Source organism: Zootoca vivipara, chromosome 9 (genome assembly GCF_965207765.1).
Source record: "Zootoca vivipara chromosome 9, rZooViv2.hap1.1, whole genome shotgun sequence".
Lineage (NCBI taxonomy): Eukaryota > Metazoa > Chordata > Lepidosauria > Squamata > Lacertidae > Zootoca > Zootoca vivipara.
In genome coordinates, this window is record NC_142592.1 from 20,648,964 (window position 1) to 20,674,028 (window position 25,065).

The 25,065-nt window shown below is 40.3% G+C and overlaps 1 protein-coding gene across 2 annotated transcripts in view; it reads left to right on the forward strand.

Annotated features, from left to right (window-relative positions):
• DOCK4 (dedicator of cytokinesis 4) overlaps nt 1-25,065 on the forward strand; it is a 245,960-nt gene that overhangs the window by 157,039 nt on the left and 63,856 nt on the right. For both annotated transcript variants that reach the window (XM_035128338.3, XM_035128339.3), the window contains exons 16-30: nt 217-323; nt 1,609-1,765; nt 2,720-2,817; nt 2,935-3,018; nt 3,110-3,210; nt 5,138-5,219; nt 7,759-7,929; nt 8,544-8,736; nt 9,902-10,029; nt 10,613-10,747; nt 16,472-16,570; nt 18,540-18,634; nt 21,993-22,068; nt 23,327-23,427; nt 24,383-24,441. In XM_035128338.3, the coding sequence (XP_034984229.2) occupies nt 217-323; nt 1,609-1,765; nt 2,720-2,817; nt 2,935-3,018; nt 3,110-3,210; nt 5,138-5,219; nt 7,759-7,929; nt 8,544-8,736; nt 9,902-10,029; nt 10,613-10,747; nt 16,472-16,570; nt 18,540-18,634; nt 21,993-22,068; nt 23,327-23,427; nt 24,383-24,441 (1,686 nt within the window). The remainder of the gene's footprint in view (nt 1-216; nt 324-1,608; nt 1,766-2,719; nt 2,818-2,934; nt 3,019-3,109; nt 3,211-5,137; nt 5,220-7,758; nt 7,930-8,543; nt 8,737-9,901; nt 10,030-10,612; nt 10,748-16,471; nt 16,571-18,539; nt 18,635-21,992; nt 22,069-23,326; nt 23,428-24,382; nt 24,442-25,065) is intronic.

The window sequence follows — 25,065 nt, forward strand, 5'->3', positions numbered from 1 at the left end:
TGTTTTTATATATTGGAAGCCACCCAGAGTGGCTGGGGAAACCCAGTCAGATGAGCGGGGTGCAAATAAATTATTATTATTATTATTAATTTCATTTCCGACTTCTGGTTGTGGATGAGTGCCAAGTTATATATGCAACTCTGCTTTCGCTGAATCTATGCATTCTCATTTCCAGCCTGGAATATGGTGGATTTTTAATTTATATATGTGTTTCAGCAAAAGAAAAGGGGGAGAAGAAGTTGTTTGGTTTTTCTTTCGTCCCTCTGATGCAGGAAAATGGAAGGACACTGCCAGATGGCACTCACGAGCTCATTGTGCACAAGGTAATTTCCACTGGAAAGCAAAGAGAAATGTGATTTATTCAAGAGAAACACTCCAAATGCCTAGGGCTCCCCTTAGATTTAGGCAGATTGAATCATCTGCCAAAAGAATGCTAGGCTTGTCATTTTGCAAAATACCCTCTCATTTTATCCTTTCAAGCTTATGTTATTGGCTCTTTAAATCTTGTTATGCATTTCAATGCAGTACCTCGTACTGTGAATAATTTCCTTATTGGATACTGCTCCTGTTTTGCTAACGTGTTGCATCTAGGATGGCCAAAGTTTCTCTCTCTCTCTCTCTCTCTCTCTCTCACACACACACACACACACACACCCCTTTATCCACACTGAAATTTCTGTGTATTTGCACGCACGAAAAAGTTCCCTGTGTATCTTCTCCCTGATAACACCGCTTGTGCTTAGCAACAGTGTGTGTGTGTGTTTCCCAGTTGGTAAGAGCGATGAAAGTTGTATGATTTTAGGCAGCTGATATGGGGTAGAGCTGAGGACACCAAGGGCTTCTCCCTCTTGTCCTGCTGTTTTTCCTCTGGGAAAACCACTCTTTTACGTTCAATCGGAGCAAACAGCAATTGGGTTTGTTCTGATTTAGAGCTAAAGAGCGGGTTTTCCCATGGGAAAGGATCGCAGCAAGGGAGAAACCACTCAGACCCATGCTTTCTAGGCAGCGAAAGTGTGTATGAGCCCCAATATGAGATAATGTAAGGCCAGAGAGAAGAAGATAGCAGTAATCAAGATGAAAGCTTACCAAGGTGTGGACTACAGGGGGCAGACAAGAAGGACCACTTGCTTGTAACTGGAAGTGAATATGGGAGACAAAGAGAAAACTCAAAGAAAATCCATCCTTTTAATAGGATGGATGGTGGTATTAGCAGATAATTAGAGACATTAGGCAGAGGGTGAAGTGAGAAGAAAGGTGCCCTATGTCTTCAGTTTATTCACTGTGAACAAAGCATTTGAGTAGAAATATCAGAGGGGCACTTTAGAGATGTGGAGTTGGGATGGAGAGAGAGATAGCAGAACTGGGTACTGAAAGTGTGTGGTATTGAAAGACACAGGATGTAATGAAATCACCTTGGGACAGCGTTTAGAGAGAATATTCTAGAGGGTTAAGAAAAGACCATGAAGGAAACCCATTGGGGAGAGGTAATTAGCACATTATGCCATTCTTCAAAGAAAAACAGTTTTATGTGACAGCTTTGTGCTACATTTTTATCTCATTTTTTATATAGCAAGTTGAAATGCAAACTTGACTTAATTGTTCCCCCAGTGTGAAGAAAATGTAAGCCTTCAGGATTCTAGTCGCTACCTCAAATTCCCCTTTTCAAAGGGGCATCTCCTTTCAAATAACCACCAAGCAGTAAAAACCACTAAGGAATCATTCTGGATAACATCTTTCCTGTGTTCGACTAAGCTTACACAGAACGGTAAAGTAACATGTTGGTTCTTAAAACAGTGTAACAGGCAGTTAATGTAACAGGTGAGGTTCTTGAAATCGGGATATGCTTTTAACATGTCGTTTTAATCTTTGCAAGATAGACACAAATGATATTGAATAAAACATTGGTTTTATCAACACACTAATAAAGGAACTTGTGGGACTATTTGAGAGCAAAGCAAAAGCTGACATAGGCTGCATGTAGTGAACAACTTTTTTAAACAACAGCAGCAGCAGCAGCAGCACACCTGGAATCAAAAAGTACTGTTAGATTTGCCTATTAATTGTTCTCTTGCTTTTTAAAAGCAATATCCTTATAATGCACATTAATTAAATGCATTAACAACTTGTTTTAGGGATAGGTAAACATCCTGGTGGGGAACAGGACAGTCACGGCTTTGGTGTGGTTATCTGTTAGGGCTAGTAATCTTGTCTGTGCATTAAGGTAGCACACCAACAGATCTACTGAAATACAGTAAGCCCACAATTTACATACATTTAACATGTGCGTGTTAATCTTTAAAGGCTTGGCAAATAAAAATAATAAATAAATAGGGGGGGGGAAGGACATCTAGGAAAAAGACTTAAGCAATCCCAGTCTCTTTTGCACCCAATGTGTTATGCGTATATGCAATTTTGGCTATGGGCATGATTACCCGAACGTAACCTCCGCATAAGTTGCAGACGTACATGGAATTTTTATTTAAAAGACAAAAGTTTGCCAGTGTGGTCATATATATGTGTGATCTATTCATAAGTATGTTTCATTAGGTTCGGTGGGATTTAGCTGATGATAAGTGCTGTTGACATCAATGACACTTTGACACACCTAACTTTTGCTGGATTGTGTCTGTTGTCTTTTCTCTCCCCTCCTCCCACATCATGTAGATAAATCACACATTTGTTGCATCTCTAGCTGTTGCTCTGTGTCTTTACTTTGTAGGAGACATGCTTGACCTTCTTAAGTGGCGAGCCCACCCAGAAAAAATTGCCAGCTGCCTCTCAAAATTGAAAGAAATTGATGGGTCAGAAATAGTAAAGGTAAAGACTCTTTTCACTGTTTGTTTTGCATTTGTAGAGAAATGTAATTTCTCCAGCAGGTTATATAATAAATAACATTCATTAAATATGTATTTCTTAAATTTCTCTTTCATCAAGTTTCTCCAAGATACACTGGACACTTTATTTGGAATTTTAGATGAAAATTCTCAAAAGTACGGCTCCCAAGTATTTGATTGTTTGGTAAGGTATATTTTATTATTCCCTACGGTCTTATTTTAATTTTGGAAGCTGACTTCCAAACACTAATAAACACCAGTGTTGTTATTCTTAGGTTCACATAATTAATTTGCTGCAGGACAGCAAGTTTCACCATTTTAAGCCAGTTATGGACACCTACATTGAAAGTCACTTTGCAGGAGCACTTGCATACAGGTAAAAGTATATACACCCACCCCATTTCTGTGATTGTGATCTGTTTTATCAGTTTACAATTTACAATTTTTAATTGTTGTAAGCTGCCATGGGACCTGCTGGTGAAGGACAGGCAGTATGTGTAACAGTAGCACAACTAACATCTAATTGACTGAAGGTAAATTAAATTAACTGATCTAAATAAAAGGGCAGTAGATCAAAATAAAAGTTCAATGAGCTGATAAATTGATTGAGAATATATACATTATATATATATATATAGAGAGAGAGAGAGAGAGAGACTATCAGCTTGAAATCAGTTCAGTTCTACTATCTCTATTGCCACTAAATGGTTTTCTGCCTTTTGCCATAATGCTGTGTAATGATATGTGACCTTTAAAACAAACCCTAACCTTGTCCTGACACCTAGAAATACTTAATTGTAAAATGTAAGAGGAAATATTTAACTTTAAAATGTACCGTAATTGTAAAACAACCAGGAGTGGATTCTGATTTGTGGTGCGTTTTAAAACCAGTTTGCTGGTTTGGATGTTGTGGTGGTGAAACTGGCTTAACAAATCCCGGGCATCTTCACTGAAGTTGGGTGCTCAAGGACAAGAGGAGGAAAGACAAGGAGGAAGTGCAAAGATACATGGTTCATTCTGTTCCCTGGTTACAGGAAGGGAGGGTGTGAGTAGAACAGAATTTGTCCAATCAGTTTCCAGGTGGCAAATACATTTCCGGTCTCAAGTTAAGAGGCCCCAATGGGAGGATTTCCCATGGCTAGACAGTGGTATTCGTGAATGCCTTTTGGGGCAGTCCTAAGTGTGCACCTCTTGGTTAACCAGATCAAGGCTATTGCAAAAAGAAACAATTAGCAGATCAAAGGAGACAGTTGAAGGAATGCCTTCCTATTGTTCTGGGTGGGAGATACATATCTCCGTTAGACAGATACATCCTGCTTCTCTGTTGCCTTGGGGCTACACATAAATTTACCACTTAACATACACACAGTGGATACGAAGCTTAGATTGGAGTCTTATGTAAAAGGAGAACTAGTGCATTAAACTTTACAGCCCTTGATCAAAATCGGCTCCCAAGGAAGAGATATTTATATCTAAGGACACACTTTTTGTCGCAGAGTGTAAATATAACCATAGGCTTTCTGGATAGTTGCCAGTATTTCATTTGTTAAATTTCCCTTGCTAGGAATGTTTACAAATTTTCATAGCTAGCCAAACACATTGACCATAGGGACATAAGACCCTATCTTGCAATGAGTCAGATCGTTGGCTCATCTAGTTCGGTGTTGTCTACACTTAGAACAATCTTGCCTTTGCTGACTGCAGGAGGTCTTCAGGATTTCAGCCAGGAGTCTTTCCCAGCCGTATCAGGAGATGCCAGGAATAGAATCTGGGACATTCTGCATGCAATATGTATTCTCTTTCACTGACATAGAGTCCTGCATCTAAAGCAAGGTTTAGTCCTGCATCTAAAGCAAGTCCTGCCTGATCTAAAGCAAGGTTTCCAAAACTTGGGTCCCTAGCTAGCAGGACCAGTGGTTAGGGATGATGGGAATGGTAGTCCAAAAACAACTGGAGACTCAAGTTTGGGAAACTCTGCTCTCAAGACACTCCTGTGAAATGAAATTGTAAACAACAAAATCACAATTTTTTCTAAGTATCCAAAAATATAATGGGATCTTCTTTTGTATTTGCTCTTTAGTGGCAATACTTTGAGATTTCAAGCTAAGCTTGCCACCTAATTCTCATTTACCTGGGACATGGTGCCACTGTATTGAATGAAATTTAGTTTAGAGTAGATGCCTTTAGGACTGCACTATAAATTACTTACATTATTTTGATCTGTTTTAGACGTCGTGTAATCCAGTGTGTTATTTAAGTCTTTCACACTTCAGCCTGGAAATAAATTTTGTGTTATACTCTAGAGACCTCATAAAGGTGTTGAAGTGGCATGTTGATCGGATAACAGAAGTGGAAAGGCAAACACACAACCAAGAAGTATTAAAGGTAACACAGTTTGGCAGGGGAGTGTGTAATCTTGCTTGTATCTCTTTATATCAACATGAATTTATGCCAGCTGAAGTTACTGAGACTTGGAACTAAGAAAGTCTGCTTGTGCAAGGGCACTTTCCCACTTTTCCTTTTAGTGGTAGGCTCCATACATCCTCTAAATTTGTCTTTGAAGCATCAGATTCCCTCTGGAGTAACTTTTAGGAGAGGATGCAGCTGGCAGAAGGATAATGGGACCCATCCTGCTGCGAGTGTGTGCATGGAAATGCTTTGTGCGTTGGTTGGGTGGTGGTGGTTTGAAGTCAAAAGGCTGGTGTGCACATATTACTAAGCCATGGGTGAGCACTATGTGGACAGTCATTAATAACTAACCATGGCCAGTTAAACAAGCTAGCTTCATAATCCATGGTTTGAAGTTCTTTGGTTTCACAACTAAGTATTGTTTGCTGTAAACCAAGATTCCTGGTTTGTGCATAATGCTAAACCGAGATTCTACGAAACGGAAATGAAACCTGACAGAAGTCCTCCTCTTGACTGTACAGAGCAGAGTAGGCAGGCAAGTGGAGTGGATAAGCCCAACCCTTTGCTTGAGCCCATTGAAGCTCATTCGCATAGCGACAAACAATGGTTTATTGCTCTTAACATGTAAAACTAAGTACATACTCAGCTCACTCACAGAATGACTCAACCCTTTTTGGAAACCTGACATGTAGAAAGTAATAGGTAATATTGTCAGGGGACCACCAGGGGTCAGCAGGGAGCCCAGATGTTGCTGCCTCAGAGCATCGCCTGGAAGGTGGTGCCGAGGCTCTCACAGAGGAGGAGAGCTCTGGGGATGCTGACAGATCACAGCAGCAGTGGGGAAGGTTGGAAGTCATACCTGCCAAGTTCCTCTCTGAAAAATAAGGGACCGGACCGAAATTAGCATACCGGAAGTAGCGCGACGGCCATTTTGGAACTGGGTGGAGCATGCTCAGAAGTGACTTTTGATGCTGCTGTGCCCAGTTCCAAAATGGCTGCCACACCAGAAGTCGCATGGCGGCCATTTTGGAACTGGGCAGAGCAGCATCAAAAGTCGCTTCTGAGCATGCTCCGCCCAGTTCCAAAATGGCCGTCGTGCCAGTATAAACCGGGTAAACCAAAAAAATCCATTTTTTCGGCTGGGGACAGCCGGAAAAACGGGGGTTTCCCGGGGAAAACGAGAGACTTGGCAGCTATGTTGGAAGTGTTGGACCTGAGAACTGTAGAGGGAGAAGTGTTAGCTACCAGAGAACCTGCCAAACAGTTTAGTAGTTCGGGGGGGGGAGGCAATGTCCCTGCCCCTTCACCCCAGGAGCGCAGGGGGGACAAGCGTCAGGAGCAAAAGCGGAAACTGAGGGCTCCCAGGTTCTTTTGTTAGCACCAATCTAGACGGGCTCCACTTCCGGATTTTGATTCGGACTAGACAGTCATGAACTTTTTAGCTCTGTCATGTACATATGTATATACTAAAACTCTGTAAAAACCAGCTATGGAGTTTGAAGCCTCTTACTTGTGAGAAGCCAACAAGCGCCCTTACAGATATTCACGCGAATTTTTGTCCATTTGTATTTGTTTGTTTCCATGTTAATAATGCAAGCCAATTTATGGAGTTTTAGACTTAGCTAAAACCTGTGTCAGATGACCTTCAATGACTGATATACCCAAAACATGTAGCCCTCATGATTCCATCAGTGATGCAATATAATAGGAATAGAACAAGAAGAAGCTACTAAAGTCCCATAGATGTATCGATAAGAGCATAAACCAGAGCTTGATGGTGTCAATTAATTGTAGGACATAAATTTTAAAATACATGAGCAAATTGCCTAACTTTTTGTATTTGAAAACCGAAAGTAAACAATTTTGTCATTATTTCAAGGGATTTGCATTTACTTTCCTGGTGAAAAGATTGTGAATAAAAGAAAATTGCTTAATAGCTTATAGACACAAACTGTTCAGCTCAGAGGATTTTTCTAAAGGTTTCATTATGATAAAGAGATCATATAATAAGTACAAATAACATTATAAAACACTCCAGTAAAAATTTGCTCTGATGATTTAAAAAGTTTTCGGTTTTATTTATTTTTTTCAAATTACTTCATACTAGAAACAAAAAAATTAGTCACATAATGTGAAAGTACAGAACAAATTGGGCATTTGTGGGTCATTGCCTATAAGCAATTATCGGAGAAAATTCTTCATGACCATGATCCGGGGCCATAATGAAGCAGATTTTTGTCCAATAAATAATCATTCACTGAAATAACATGAGATTCTGTTCAGTGATGTGGGTGTGGGGGCTGACCCCTGGTTCCCCTCAGCTTGCTATTCCTTTTTCATATTAGTTTTTCTTCTGACTGCAAAGAGTTCTATTCCTGGTATAAACAATTCCATTGCCTTGTTTATTATTTGTTTAAACACCGACCATTCAAATGTCTCTGAAACCAAGTATTTATTTATTAATTATTAAGAACCAACAATGTAGTCTTGTATATTTCTCGTTCGACATTTGTAGGCACAAGAATATATATTTAAGTATATCATCCAGTCTCGGAAGCTGTTCTCTCTTGCTACTGGAGGGCAAAACGAGGAGGAATTCTGCTGCTGTATTCAAGAGCTTTTGATGTCTGTGCGCTTCTTCCTTTCCCAAGAAACCAAAGGGGCTAGTTCTTTATCCCAAGCCCAAGTAAGTTAACAAGTTGTTGCACCACACTGTTGCCGCTGTTTCAAGCTGCCTGGTCACAGATACGGGGGGAAAGCAGCCTTGTTCCTGATGCGACCAATTTGCTGTTTCTTGCTGCTATGACTTATAATGTGCTTCATTTTGTTACTGACATGTTGATAGCAGAAGTTGGGTTCAGACATCTGGCTGCACATTTCCCCCCTATAGCAAGCTTTTGGCCCAAGCTAGCAGAGCTATGAGATCATTTTGTTCCACACTCACTTCCAAGAATATTGTCAGTCTACCTGATTGTATTTTCTGCAAGTAGCTATGGATCTTTTAAGTACTGTTCCCCTTATTCATCTTCACCATAGCCCCATTTGCTTTCTGGTCTTCAGTTTAGAACTTCAGTTACTTAACGATAATGCAATTTGCAATATCACTCATTTTAGAAAAATAAAATAAAAGCACCACCCTCCAACCCCAAACTGAGTTCTTCTGGCAAAGGAGATGTTTTACGAAAGTTTTAACAATAGTTTAAAGTCAGATCCCATCCTCATACTCAAATTTCCCACCTGTCCCAATTTCTTTAATCTCAGGTTCATAGTGTATTTTGATTTCTCCCCTCTTTTCACTAGGCGGTCTTTCTTGTCTCCTTCCCTGCTGTGTACGCAGAGCTGCTGAAGCTATTTGAAGTGAGAGAGGTTGCAAATTTGGTGCGTGATACTCTAGGAAGCTTACCAACCATCACAAATGCAGATGAATCCCTTCAAGCTGTGAAACTCCAGTGCATTGGAAAAACAGTAGAGAGCCAACTGTACATGAACCCAGGTAGGATGGCAAGTAGTTGAAGCGGCCTCTTGCCTTTGCTGATTATCTGACTCTTGGCCTGACTGGAAAAAAGCCCTGTTTATAGGTCACTTGGTCCCATGGCCAATGTAATGTCCATTGGAGATCTTTCAAGTATTGAAAACACTATTTAATTCCTGTAATTGTTTTTTTTGGGGGGGGGCGTCTATCCCCATTTCTGCACTGTCCCTTTTCTGTCCTCCCCCACCCTCCATTCCCCTCAGTCCCAAGTGGAGGAGAATCCCTTTCCCACCCCTGCCCTGCTTTAAATAAAACTTAAAAATGCTTTCAGTTGTCTAAAGTATGCTGGTCTGGAAAAATAAAGCATGAAGTCCTGCGGTAAAGCCGAGACTCGCTGTGATCTGAAGTGTAATTAAACTCCCCTGTCTCAGGGGGTGAAAATGAACTCTTTACAATATTGCAACGTTATTTGCTATTGAGTGCGGAAAAATAGCATGGTAAGGGAAGAATTCGTAGGCTGTACAAACAGATTGTTCAAACTTCTAAGACAAAAAAAGCTTTCTGTGGTGAATAGCTTTCTGTTCTAAAGCCAGATTTACCTGCTAATCAGATTTGTATAACACCGAGGGGGGTTTTGTGTTTTCTTCTGCAGAAGTGGAGACAAGTAGTGCCATTGGGTATAGCATTCAATTTTCTGTGGCATAGCACCAGGTTGGCTCTGCAATGTAGCAGAGTTCATTTATGACTCCTGACTCTTCATTAGCTTAGACTAGATATATTATCCCCTCCTCCCAATTCAGATGTTCATAAATCTTCCTTTGGAGATACTGGCAATTGTGATGAAGCCTGATAAAGCTGAGAGAGTAAGCCCAATCTTCAAGCACAGTAGTTGGGTGTTTTTTTTTTTTTTTTTAAAAAAATGCAACACATTGGGGATGTTTTCATCCAGAAAATGTGAGCTATAGAAGGAGAGGCTGTAGGTCTTTACATAGGAAATGCTTCTTCTCGTGGGAACACTTTTAATCAAGTAATTCTGTATGTGGAAAGTGAAGTACTATAATGTGATGTTCTGCATAGTCCCATCCATTGAAAGGACAGGATGGTGAAATTGCTAAAGGATAGGAATGGAGTGGAGCTGGGATGCCACAAAAGAAGAGTGTTGACTAGTTTTCTTCTTTCCTTCCAGAGTCTCGATATATTCTACTACCGGTTGTTTTGCATCACCTCTATGTACATCTGCAGGAACAAAAGGATCTGATCACGTGTGCACACATCCTAAGCAACATCTTTTGCCTCATAAAGAAAAATAGTTCTGTAAGTAGGAGCTACATCATATGGAATTGACTTCTAACAGGAAAGGAAAAAATCAGTTGTCTGGGGGGGAAGTGAAATGATATTTGTTTAATGAATATGCCACATTGTTCTGCATGTAGTTATGATTTCTCTTGGCCATACATTTGTAAGAAGCAGTAGAAAAATTGTATTGAATTAGAGCTCAGTTAAGATTGTGTTTGATCTAGGTGAATATTGGCTTTAAAATCTTTTTTAGCTCCCCTTTTCCCCCAACCTGGTGCCATTCAGATGATGCTGGACTCCAGCCCCCATCGGCCCGAGTCAGCATGGCTGATGTTCAGACGTGATAGAAGTTTTACTTCTTTTTACTATTTCTTGTTTATTTGCTTCAGAATAGTAAGCATATCAAAGTTGGTACTTCTGCTGTCTTGGGTAAAGTATAATACAGAATGAAATATAAACCCAGAATGAAACGACAAGTCTCTCCCTTGCATAATACAAATTTAGTTTGTTAACATTTGGCTGAGAAAATAATGTATCTGCTTTTCATTAATACTGACCTAAATAGTCCATTTCTTCTTCTTTCTTTTTAAACAAACTAAAGGAAAAGTCAGTTTTGGAAGAAATAGATGTAATTGTGAACAGCCTGCTAGATGTGCTGCTCAGAACCATCTTGGAGATCACAAGCCGCCCTCAAACAGCAGGGTCCGCGACGAGGCTTCAGTTTCAAGATGTTACTGTAAGTGTTGCAGTAGAAATAACTGGATTGAATATTTGATTTATGGCTTCCCCTAATTTGTCTCAGTGTATAAAAATGGTAAGAAAAGGCTTCCAGCCCCTGTGTGTTGGGCTCATGTGTGCTTCAAAGAGAAAATGGCCATCCACTTGCACAAAGGCTTCCCATTGAATTTTAATATTGAGGAATTTGATTGGTCATGTACACCGCCACGACATCTTTTGAAATGAGTTGGAGGTTTAGAAATATTCTAACAAATAAATAATAAAATAAAATGTGAATTCCCCCTTCTCTCCCTCATCCAGCTTTAAAAATTCTTATGGCTGGCCTCAGTCCTTGTGGCTGGCCCAAAAACTAGCCCATGTTCCCTCTGTAGGATTTGCTAAACACGCGCGAGTTGGTCCTACAATGAGCATTTGAAGATCAGGTCTAGTGCGTAACATTATGAACATAAAGAGAGCCTGCTGGATTAGACAAAGGGTTCATCTAGTCTATATCCAAATACCTCCTAGAAACATATATAGAAAACATGCAAGAAACATCCCTCCTGCATTGCTTGTTCCCTGGATCTGGTACTTGGTAGCATATTTACATAAGTTTGCTATAGTAGCCTTTTGATAGACTTGTGCTTTATGAAATTGCCCAATCCTATTTTGAAAACCAACTAAGTCAGTGGCTATCATCTCATCTTGTGGCAGTTAATTCCGCAAGTTAATTCTGTGCTGTGTGAAGAAGTACTTTATTTCACTTGTGCTCAGTCCACTGTTCCATCGGTCGAAACAGGGAACTTTTTGTTCTGATCTAGTGTTGCGAAAGAAAGCACAAGTGAAATACTTCTCTTGAGTATGAGTGCCAAATCAGAAAATTCATGGTAGATGCACATCAAAAAAGCAGCACCCCAAGTGGCAAGCAGGAACGTGGGAGAGGCTGCTCAACTTTCCCACTTCTTGCTGTTATCCTGTTCCAATTGCCCCCGCCCCATCCAGAGCGGAAAAGATATGGAGCCTTACATTTTTCCTATGAAGAGAGAAAAGCAGGGTGATTAGTCAGGGCAATAGCCAATGGTGGGCCAATAGTGGAAGGGGAACGGGATTAAGCAGTCCCTTCCTCTGCTGTTTGTTTTGAAACTGGAAGCTTTCCTCACCTGCTTTTCTATTATTATTTTTAAAAAAGGAGATACACCTCTCTCCTATCTGGGTCACTTGTAAGTAAAAGACAACAACAGCCCATGTCCTATTTTGTTCAATGATATGGAGAGGTTAATGTGAGTTAGGCTGTTCAAATCCTATTTCTCAGAGAACAACACAAAAGCCACGTAAGTGAAATAATGTCAGGTTGTGCTCTGCTTTTGTCAAAATGGGAGGTATCTTACACAGTGGGAGGCACGGAAGAACTCTTAAAAGAGCAGCTGACCTATTTTTGTTCATATAGTAAAGGTTTCAGGGAAATATTTAGCACACCCATTCTTTGACATGGGGCCTTATTAGTCATGGAGCCTTGAAAAAATATTCCTGATAGAAAAAGGTTTCTAGCAATATATTCTAAATGCTACTTTGTTCTGAGTGAAATCATTTAGAGGTAATCTAATAAAAAATGTGAGAACTTTATTTTTCACTCCTCTCTATTGCCCCCCCCCCAAATTGAAGTACTGTTGACAAAGTTAATATGTGACTTTCTTGCTATTGTTTATTAAATCTATATACCGCCCTTCATCCAAATACTTTAGGGCAGTTCACAACATAAGAATACAAAATGAGAGCACAAAACACATTATAAAATAAGAACAAAAACAAACCATTAAGCCCTGTCCCACAAACACAGTTAAAAGGCTGTAGAATGTTAGAATGCCAAAGATATGTAATGAAGGCACCAGGCAAGCCTCCCTGGGGAGAGCATTCCACAAACAGGGAGCCACCACAGGAAAGGCTCGTTCTCATGTTGCCACCCTCCAGGCCTCTTGTGGAGGGGGCACATGCAGAAGGGCCTCATGATGATCACAGGGTCCTTGTTGGTTCATATGGGAGACATGGCCCTTGAGGTATTGTGGTCCTGCGGCACTTAAAGCTTTATAGGTCAAAACCGGCACTTTGAATTGGGCCTGGAAACTAACTGACAGCCAGGCCAGGATCGGTGTAATATGCTCAAACCCAGTGAGTAGCAATGCCATACTTCCAGATTTTCCCAGACATTACCGGGATTTCAAAAGCGGAATTGACCGGGGGGGGGGAGTGGTGCCTTTGTCCTGGATCCTAGGCAAGTCAATAAAAAAAAATCGTGGGTTTTTTTTTGGCTCATCAACTTTCAGGGTATCCTGGTTTTTACTTTTTTAAATATGGCAGTGCTACCAGTTAGCATCCTGGCTTCTGAATTCTGCACTAACTGAAGTTTCTGAACCGTCTTCAGAGGCAGCCCCACATATAACATGTTGCAGTAACCTAGAGGCTATCAGAGCATTGACAACAGTAGTTAGGCTGTCCAGGCTTAGCTGGGCCACCAGCCTAAGCTGATGGAAGGCATTCTGCACCACTGAGGCCACCTGAGCCTCAAGCAACAGCAAAGGAGCCTGAAGGACCCCCAAGCTATATATGTTCTCCTTCAGAAAGAGAGTGCCCTCTTCAAGGGCAGGCAACCTCCATCCACCCAGTTTAGGGAAATAGCAACTAACAGTGTTTCAGTCTTATCTGGGCTGAGTTTCAGCTTGCTGGCTCTCATCCAGTCCATTACCAAGGCAAGACACTGGTCCAGCACTTGCACTACCACACCTGGCAGATGTTAGCAACAAGCTGTAGTTCTGGCAGGATGTACTGATAAGATTTCAGGATTCTTTACATTTTAGTTTTGAAAAGTCCCCCCCCCCCATATTGTTGAAGGCTTGCTGAATATAAGTCCATTGACTTTTATTTAATAATTCGCATACGCAAATGTTGCTAAATAAGGCTTGTGGGATAAGTATAGCCTTAAGTTTGAGCAAGTGTTATTTTAATAGGTTTCCTTTGGAGAAAGAGGTGGCTTCCCTTTCCCCAAAGCTGTATGAAAGTATTTTTTCACACATTCTCAAAGAATAGGTTCTTGGGGGCCTTGCACCATATCGTGTAAGCCGTTGTGTGGGGAAGTTTCAAGTGCCACATCAAGCACTTAATTTTTAAGTGACTCACCGCACAGCATAAGGCAATTATATACTGTTATGTAGCAAGTTCATGCAGAACTGTACTTGCTTACGGCAACCTACTGAGCCAAATGCTCTTGAGATATTTGCGAAGAAAGACACCACCCAGTTTGAGTGTAGGTGGCAGGTTTGGTCCCCATGTGTTGTCAGGAACCCATTCTATGCTTATCAAAATGATAAATGAGCACATTTTATGACATGTAGGTGGACTTGCACGGAAATACCAGGCTCAGCTTTCCATCCCAAATTCAGAAGCTGGAGTTGCCTTGCTATAGAAACAAGCTTAAGGAAAAATGGCATTTCCATCAACCTTGACTGCAGTGTGTTTCATTAGTTCTGTGTGTCAAGGCCTTAAAGGAGTGCTCATGGTGACTTATAGCAAGCATAGGCAAACTCGGCCCTTTAGATGTTTTGGGACTACAACTCCCATCATCCCTGACCACTGGTCCTGTTAGCAAGGGATGATGGGAGTTGTGGTCCCAAAACATCTGGAGGGCCGAGTTTGCCTATGCCTTACTTATAGGGTAAACCTGTGCATGTTTACACACAAGTAAGTCCCACTATGTTCAATAGTGCTTACTCCCTGGCTGAGTATGTGTAGGACTGAAGTGCTGAAACATGTACTAAATGCAGTCTTGTCACCGAGACAAGACAAGCAAAGGGCAAATAACGCTGTGATTTCTTCCTACACGAGCTGATCTGGAATAGAAGACATGCCCATTTATGTTGTATACTGTATATGCTTAGTTGCTTCATTGGTTTTCAAGCCAAAAGATAACTAATTTGCATGTATACAGATAGAATGGAAAGAGATCTATTATCAGAGAAATAGCTTAATTCACTTAGACCAGATTTTTAACCGTATCAACTTCTTCTTCCTTCCCCATGGTGTGAGACTTGCTTCCATTTCCACATTGGTACTGGTATAGACTTCGTGGTAGCATTGTTTTGAAAGGCCGCAAATGTATAAGATATTTGCTCAACATGGAAATTGTGTTAAACAAACATAAAAAAGTAAACAGACCCCTGACCATTAAGTCCAGTCTTGAACAACTCTGGGATTGCGGCGCTCATCTCGTTTTACTGACCGAGGGAGCCGGCGATTTGTCTGCAGACAGCTTCCGGGTCATGTGGCCAGCATGACTAAGCCGCTTCTGGCAAACCAGAGCAGCGCATGGAAACGCCGTTTACCTTCCCGCTGTAGCGGTCCCTATTTATCTACTTGCACTTTGACGTGCTTTCGAACTGCTAGGTTGGCAGGAACAGGGACTTAACAACGGGACCTCACCCTGTAGCGGGGATTCAAACCGCCGACCTTCTGATCAGCAAGCCCTAGGCTCGGTGGTTTAGACCACAGCGCCACCCGCGTCCCTAACAAACATAAGCCATCCTTACTTTTGGAGTATTAACAGCAAATCCATGTTGACTGGTGGCAAAATCTATACATTATTCAAAATTCATAGTATTCAGCTCCATTTCTTTAATTCTTTACAGGTGCAGGGGCTCCACAGAATATGTGGAGGGGAGGTTTATCCTCTTGTTCTCCAGTCGTGATTTGGGCAGAAATCCATATCCACCAAATGGGAGCTTTTTATTAAGCCTTATAGCCATGCAGAATGGGGTGGGGTGGGGAGTGTTTCTTTCTGGATCGTTGCTAGGAAGGGAGGGATGAAATATCTGATGGAAATATATCTCCTCACCCCACTGCTAATTAAAGAAAGAAACCAGTGATAAAGTTGCATGTAATGCCTTGAGCGTAATGTGGCCCTCAGAAGTAAGTGCCAAAGTGCTCCCTTGGACTTCTTCTCTAATAAGTGAGTTCTGTACTGCAGGCTCAGGAAATGTGATTCAGTTGTTAAACACTGAGGAAAGAACTGCAGTGTTGGGTTTAAGATAAATCTTTGCAAAGGAGCTTTCTTTGTTGAATGCTGTTCCCAGGGAGGTTCGGCTGGCGCCTTCATTATACCCCTTTAGGCGCCAGGCAAAAAACATTCCTCTTTAACCAGGCCTTTGGCTGATTGACATCCAGTGCTCTTTTAAAATGTGTTGGGGGATTAGTGGGTTGTTCTTGTTCTTATTATGTATTTTGTGTTTTTATATTGTGGCTTTATGTTGTGAACTGCCCTAAACTAAGGCCTGCAGGTATACAAACTTAATAAATGATGATGATGATAATACTGCTTGTCCTCATACCTCCATAATCAATAGAAAACACATACAGTGGTACCTCTACTTACGAATTTAATGCGTTCCGAACACACATTTGTAAGTCAAAAAAAATTGTAAGTCGAATCCCATAGGAATGCATTGGGAGAAAAAATTCGTAAGTCGAAGCAACCCTATCTAAAAATTCGTAAGTAGAAAAAATCCTATCTAAACCGCATCCAAGATGGCGGACGGAGCTCCATTTGTAAGTAGAAACATTCGTAAGTAGAGTTATTTGTAAGTAGAGGTACCACTGTACTTTTAACAACAACAACAACAACAACAACAACAACAACAACAACAACAGTCTTTACTTTGTAATGCCTTTCCTTTCCTTTTAAAACCATTTCTTACAGGGAGAGTTTGTTTCATGTCTTTTGTCATTATTGCGCCAAATGACTGACAGACATTACCAGCAGCTCCTTGATAGATTCAAGACGAGGGACGAGCTGAGGGTAAGTAGCAAGGCTTGTGCTTCAGCATCTACAAATGTTCTCATCAACTTCTCCCCCTTCCAGTCTGTTCATTGTCCTGTTTGTCATTGTCCTGTACATTGTCCTGTTTTACTTATGTGACCATTGATATGCACTTGCGAGACGCAATCCAAAGCCAGTTGAATGAGCTCACTGATCCCAGTGGGAATAGAGCATGACCTGACTTTCTTAGGTTATTGTTTTAGGGTTAGTGGTGACTTGCTAATGTAAGGTTTCTCATGCATATGGATCAGTGTGATAAAGTGGATTGTCTGCCGAGCTTAGTTGTTGAAGATTTGGGTTCAAATCCTTGCTTTGCGACAAAAACACTCTGGGGATGATATAACAGTTTGCTGTTCTCCTCAGAATAGGTCCTGAGTTAGTCATGCCCATTAATTTCAGTGGGTCAATTTTGGGGTATGTGCACAGGGCAGGATGCGGGGTGGAAACCCTATTGAGGAAGCAGAAGTGCTGCTGCCAGGGCTGGTTAGGCAAATTCCACTCAATGTTATTAAAAATATTCCAAGAACAGTTTAAAACCATCACATTCTCTCAGCTAATGATTTCAGAGTTGCCAGGAACAGCATCTTTTAGCCATCAAATTCCTGGGTAAACAGGAATGTTTTTACATTCCTCCTGCAGTCAGTAATGAGGGAGACAGATGCATCTTACCAGAGCCAGCTGTGTACTATTGAAAATGCATGAATTCGTGTATATATAGAACCCAAGAACAACATGTCATGCGCTAAAAGCCTGGAAGTGCACATGGGTGGATATTATCGGAGCAGCTTCGAGCACAACTGCTACAGACTTCACCCCACCAGACCTAGAACACAGATCATTATGTCCATTATGAAGCTGTGATTTTATTACAGGCTATAATAATATTGACTTGCTGCCTCCAGGAATCAGGCTGTTTCAGTTGTTGTCATTGTGCTAGTTTGGGAGTTTCAGGCAGGGAAATTGATGTTCATGCAATAGATATACATCTCTTTGCCAGTCCATTTCTCCTCCAAAAGAACCTATCCCTAGGATACTAGATCCAGTCCAGCAGAAGACACACAGCAAAGTCTGAAGACTCACAGCTAGGGTGACACACTTCTGCACATCTTGACAGCTTCATCCCTCTTTGCAGGTTGAAGACTAGCATTAGGGTTACATCATAACAGAGCAGGAAATAGTATTGTTCATCATTAATTGTCTAAGGGATTCCTGTGACCCTCATAGAATTGTAGAGTTGAAAGGGACCACAAGAGTCATCTAGGCCGACACCCTGCAGTCTTTTGCCCAACGTGGGGCTTGACCCCACGACCCTGAGATTAAGAGTCTCATGCTGTACCAACTGAGCTATCTAGTCCCTCCTGTAGGCATTCCAGGTAGCAGTCCAAATTGCTACGGCCCCACTAGCTGACTGTGCACTTCAGCTGCTGCAGGCTATCGGAATAATTTTATTTCTCAGTAACAGAATGTGGATGATAAACATCTGAATGATACACATCCAGTTTTCAATTATGTGAGTCCCCCACCAGCAGCCAAATCCGGTAGAAATTGTTTTCACATGCAGTCTACACAGTTTATTGGTGAAAAGTAAAGCTGAAGTTTGCAAATTTCAAGAATCACATGTGTTATTATTTTGAAGGTTGAAAATGTCTGCGTGGTATAAAGATTAACTTTACATTTTATTTGTATCACAGGAGTAATGCATTATTCAGCAGCCTTTGACAATACAATCTCCTGTCTGCATCTCACTTAAAAGCACATCATTAAATCGTTTCATAATCCTTGTGAAGTTTTTTTGGAGAAAAAATAAGTGGCTGCTTTTACCCTCCCATAACCTATTAGAATCTTGTTTCCTTCTTAATTGCAAGTTTTGTAATGTCAAATGCTAAAACGATTCACTGCACATTTCCTTCTCTTACCTATGGAATATTTCCCCTCTTCTCTGCTCTAGGATTTCTTATTACAGATATTTACAGTCTTTCGAATATTAATACGGCCAGAGATGTTTCCAAAGGACTGGACAGTGATGCGTTTAGTTGCTAACAAGTAAGACTGCTTAAATATAATGGTAACAATAGAACTGGTGTTAATGGGAATAGAACTGGAAACAATACTAATAATTTAAGAACCAGTTCTGTGGCCCCTGGGAGGTCATCTCAGCGGCCAGAGAATATTGCAAAGCTCCCTCTTCACAAGCAGAGAAGGAGGTCCATCCCCAGAGACGCCTTTGTTTTGGCTCTGGGAATATCAACAGCCATCTGACCTTGAGCATGTTCAGGAGAGACTCTGAATCTGTAGAATTTAAATTCCTCCAATTCCTCCAACACACTAATGGCATGAATGGGAAAATATATAACCCACCCCAGTTCTCCCCTTCCCCCTTTCACCAACCCCCTTTCCCCCTGCCAATGCAGGACCCGTAAGGCTCTCGATTTTGTGGTTCTTTTGCCAAGGATTCTCCTTCCCTCCAGCCACATTAGGTTGCTCTGCCTGCTTGCAAACTGCATGTCTCCTGGCAGCGCATTGCAGACGAAAGACCTAAGTAATCTTTTAAGCATTTATGTGTGCACATTTGGATGGATACAAGATAAAGTTGACGACTGCAAAGTCTTACTATGCTGCTGTCTGCTAAAATAAAATGTAACAACTAGTTTTCCAGGAACACGTATGTCCTTCTATTCTTACTATTGTTCCTGTAGAAATAGGATCATTAATTTTCAGTGGCATAGGGACAAATGGTTATGAATTTAAGCTGAATGTTGGTTCTTCAAATGTTTTGGTTCCTAATGAGAAATTAAACTTTTTTTAGCCCTGTAGTTTTTCTAAGCGTATCCTTTGAATTGCTGTTTTGAGAGGCAAGTTTGTGGTGAGGAGAAGTGGCAGAGTTTCCTTCTCTCTTCAGCCAGAAAGCTTTTATGAAGGATGAGCATTATCTTGAGCTGCGGTGGGGAATGTGGTCTGATAGGGGTCTCTACTGGTCCAGTTTGTTGTTTCCTTTATAGTCTGCCGTTTCTGGTGATAGTTACCACTCAGACTTGATCCTTAACCAATGACCCTCAGGTCTGGGTTAATATTAACCACTTCTGGCTCGATCCTAACAAGCCATTAAGGTGTATAGTTCATAAGTAGTATGGAATGCCTATGGTTTTCACATTAAATAGGTCAAAGAAACGAGTATGTGTCTTAGATAGAGCAGTGGTGAAATGAAATCAAACAGGAAGACTCTGGAGAAAGGAAAGCAATTCAAAAATTGACAAACACAAAGAACAGTGAAATCTTTCCTTATTTTCTTCCGGCAGCTTACAGCTTTTGTCCCACAAAAGACTCTTGAGGCACATGGTGTGTGTGTGTGTGTGTGTGTGTGTGTGTGTATTTGCCCAGGAGTTCATTGCTAATCATGGTACTCTTTTACTGTTTGGTGTAATTTAAATTGAAAAGGAGAAAAGATGGCCATGTTGGCGGCTGTGAAGCCAGAGAACTACTGATGATTTCAAGTCAGGAACATATTGCATGCCAACAAATAGAATTCTAACATCAATGACTAGGTTGGCAAAGCGAAGTAAGCATAAGGATGATTGCAAAGAACTGGCAGCATTTGATGCAAGTTAAATCCTTCATCAGCTGAAGAGGCCCAGAATGCACAGAGAACCGTATTTAAACACACGGTACTGGAAAAACATCAATAGCCTCATTTGAAAACTTAGTCCTTGTTACTAAGCATAAAACAAGTAATCGTATGAGGTCTTTGTACCTTTTTGCGTATAATCTTACTTATTTAGAAGTAAATTATGTAGGATGCAGCCCTGTGCACAATGACACGCATGAAAGTTCTGCTAGTTTTCATGGCATTGGGTGAGTTGGAGCTTGGAGTGAGGCCTCTTAAGTGTGACAGATTCTCAGCTATGGTACACCAGCTGAGCACTGGATCGGCTAGAACGTTGTCTGCAAGACAAAAACTGCATTATTCACAACATGTTTAAACAGGATGTTTGAGTTTGTCAAGTACATTACAAACTTGGATGTTATGCATTCCTTTAAATAGGGATGGTGCAGTGTTTCTTTTTTCTAAAAAAATTTTTTTTAAGGGGTACTCTCATTTTCCTACTCATATTGAAATACTGCCCCTCCATAAGGCTAAACTTAGATTCACATAATGTTTAGGGGTAGAAAAAAGCACTGGGGTTGAGAAAACATCCAAATAAGTAATATAACTTTAGTTGCCTAACAGAATCTAGGATTTCAAAAGATAAATTATTTTATACTTACAACAACTCTGTAAGACTGATTAGGCATAGGTATGCAACTGCACTTTACTCAGAGTGGAGCCATTTAAATCAATTAACCTATCTTAGTAACGTTCATTCATTTCATTGGGTCTCCTCTGAACAAAACTTATTTGAATATCACTCAGTGAGCTTCAGGCTTCCGTGGAGATTTGAACCTGGGTTCCCCTGGTCCTCAGCCCAATACACTGACCACATTACCACATTGGCTCTCGATGATTAGTTGAATAAAATTGTGGCCAATGGTGGTTTTCACTGGTGTTTTGAAGGATGGAAGGATGTAGTCTGCATAGTTTATGGAAACTTTATTAATCCTTTTGATGGCCTATGAGCAAACAAAATGTATGGTCTTAGGGAAAGTGTTCGGGGTTTTTTTGGTTGGGAGGTTGGTTTTGTTTTTTTTAGTAGTTTCTGGATCTTAAAATCTCTGGAATAAACCAATGGGACTTTTGTTTGTCTTGTGTATTCAAAACATGAATATCCCACAGAATGTTAATAGTCTTGCTTAGGGCTGAGGGAAGAGGCAATAAGTCAGGAGGTGATTGGTGGAGAAAGGAGTCAGTCAGAAATAGATTTAAAACACTGTATCAGTAATGGAATATATTTGTGATGAGATTGGTGTCTTTTCATACATACAAAGCTCTCAGCTTTGCCAGCTATACTTCAGCCCTGATGACATTGATTGTACTTGGCAAATCTGAGCTAAGGATGATGGTTCTATATTAAAACCTACAAGTAATTAGTCCTAGATACATAAATTTTAGAAATGGACATCTCAACTTTTAGGAAAAGAAATTGGTTGTGCCAGAACAAATAAACAAAGCTAGTAATACACAAAAGTATATTAATAGCTTTTCCCCATTGCTTTCCTTCATAAATTCTGTGAGTTGAAGAGATGCATTAATCAGAATATTTCATATCTCACATCAACATAACTAGATGCAAAATACATATTCCAGTAGCTTATAGACTCCTATTTCACAAGTTATTAAGATTTTATTGTGCATCATTTATCTTATAGTCTGCAGTTGGTTTTGTTGCCTTAATAAAAGAAAATAGATCATATATATAATTTAGTCAGTATCATTACTAAAATATGTAATGTTTTCTTCTTTTTCTAGTGTTATTATTACAACAGTATTATATCTTTCGGATGCTCTTCGTAAAAACTTCTTAAATGAAAGCTTTGATTACAAGGTAAGCTAGCGATTGGCTTCCGTAATAACGATCTTTTCCTCCTAAATGTCTGTTGGTATCTTCCATTCCCCCCTGTTGTCACACTGGGCTTCCAGTGCAATGAGCTCTCCTAAATTTTATTCCCTTCCTGTAGTCTCTGGGTAAGCAATAGTACTGCCGCAGATTTAGGCTATCAATGAGTAGGGGATCGCAATCCTGTGCTGAAAGTCTTCAAGAATATGACTTTTGTAGGACTTCTATTTTAGTTCATTTGGAAGTTTTAGAATGATATGCATTTTATGTTATCGAGCTGTCTGTACCTTTTGTTAGTTATTCTAGTTTTTAAAAGAGTTTTTTAGTTTTGTTCGTGGTGGTATGTGTTGGATTTACTGAGCTGCTGGTATGTTAAAATGTGTTTCATTTGGAACCATTGATCTTAACAAACATTTTCCTTGCCAGCATCCCCCTGTCCTCAGCTTACACTAACATTTTATTTATTTATTTATATTTTTTAAAAATATGTCCCACTTACTTTTTAAATTTTTTTTTAAAAAAGCACTCATGGCAGCATACATCCCAAATCATGGTCACCATAGTGTTGCTCAGCTAGGGTTACCATATGTCCTCTTTTTCATTGGTAGAGTTGTCAAAGCGATCTATAGTTAAAAGTAGAAGTCGGCAAATGTGTCCTATTTTTTGCTCTTCAAAATATAGCAACCCTAGCTGTACTATCTCTAAATAGGAGGGAAACAACCACACTTCGTGTTTGTGGCCACCGAGACCATATAACACCGGTCCCGAAAGACCTACATTGGCTCCCAATACATTTCCAAGCACAATTCAAAGTATTGGTGATGACCTTTAAAGTCTTAAACGGCCTCGGCCCAGTATACCTGAAGGAGCGTCTGCACCTCCATTGTTCATCCTGGACACTGAGGTCCAGCTCCAACGGTCTTCTGGCAGTTCCCGCAATGTGAGAAGTGAAGTTACAGGGGACTAGGAAGAGGACCTTCTCTGTAGTGGTGCCCTCCTTGTGGAATGCCCTCCCATCAGATGTCAAGGAAATAAACAACTATCTGACTTTTAGAAGACATCTGAAGGCAGCCCTGTTTAGGGAAGTTTTTAATGTTTGATGTTTTATTGTGTTTTTAATATTATGTTGGGAGCTGCCCGGAATGGCTGGGGAAACCCAGCCAGATGGGCAGGATATGAATAATAAACTATTATTATTATTATTATTATTATTATTATTATTATTATTATTATTATTTACTTCCAGATATGGGATTCCTACTTTTACCTGGCTGTCATTTTTATAAACCAGTTATGCCTGCAGTTAGAGATGTTTACCCCATCCAAGAAGAAAAAGGTGTTAGAAAAGTAAGTATCACTATCACTATTGAACTAGAGGGCATCTAATATTTATGTTACTCTTTATTATGCAAAGTAAGGTAGTGGTCTTTGGGGGAAACTATCCTGTGATGTAACTTTTTTTTTAATAAAGAAAAACCCATCTTGCTGGATTTAAGATGCTTAAAAAAACACACAGACAGGGCAATGGTCACAATGGGCAATTCTTAACAGCTTATTTATTGCTGACATAACTTAGAATGCTTTCATATGCTTGAATGACCTTTGCCAGGAAAAGAAAAGGAATACTTTGGGTATTCTGTATGAACCATCCAAGCTCTTGGATTAAATCTGTTGGTCCACCCTGTTAAAGCAAGGAATGGGGCCAATGCGCAGAAGAACTACACATCAGGAATCAAAGAAAGAAGTTGTGCCTGTGAGAATAGCTATATGCATAGCTCAAATTTTTCCTCACTGTTTTGTTGCAGTGATCCCCACTGCTGAAGACACATGCTGTTTTTTAAACTGAAGCCCTCATTGCCTCTTTAGCAGTAGGAACTGTTATGGCAAGCAGGGAGAAGGAAGACATCAGTTATGACTGCTGTTTTCTTCCACATAAGCACACCCCTTGGAATTCCTGCTATCATGTCTGTGTAACCTTGTGAGAACTCTATATTAAATTGCAGCCTGATAGCTGGTCCACACTCTGAAAATAATTCCAATAAAAAACATCTAAAAGCAGTTTCAGTTAAAAACATCCCCAAAGCAATTACAGTTAAAAATATTATTCTATCCAATGATCATGAGGTTGACAGGAGCAGTATTCTTCAGGCACATATTCTACAAGTACTCAAATTCCAGGAGCAAAATGCACAGAAGTTGCCCTTATTGCAAACATGCAAAAAAGAAAAGAAAAAAAAGAGTGGTTTATGATACAGTGAAATGATCTGCCAAATAATCTTTCGTTTTTAAAAATATATCACAGATACGGCGATATGCGGGTGACAATGGGATGTGAAATCTTCAGCATGTGGCAAAATTTAGGTAAGTTTCTTGGTATTTCTTAAGATCCATATCCATATATATGTATAAAAACTAAAAACTGGAGTTGCTTTACTTAGAAAACTGTGCAAAAGTGTGACATACAGAATGTAAGCCTTACCAAATGAAGATTCAGAAGTGAAACAGATCTTATGTGTGGATCCTGAAAGCTTGCACTTGCTTCCATATCCTTAAATTTGGAGCAATACTTTTTAATACACTGTTTTGAAGGATTGTGGTAATCCAGTGACCACTAACATATGGTGAATGCTGTTCTGTGGATCACACCTTGAAGTTGATCATTCTAATCAATATATTGCTTACCAACCATCACTCCTCCTCCTCCTCCGCTCTAGACTACAAAGTCACAAGCAATGTTAGTTCCAAACACCCAAATAGCCGGATGGAGTTAGGAACTGCAGTGAGAGGCTTCCTCTGTCAGTTGCCACTCTCACTCCCTGCAAGATTGTACCATCCCAGCTCTTCTAAGAAACACATGGGTGGAAATCAAAGCTGGAGAAGGAGGAGGAATTCTATGATTCTGTGCAATTCTATGATTCTGAGATACTCCAAAGAGGCCAGTCGGCAACAGTGTGATTAGACCACCCCCCTTCTAACACTGACAAG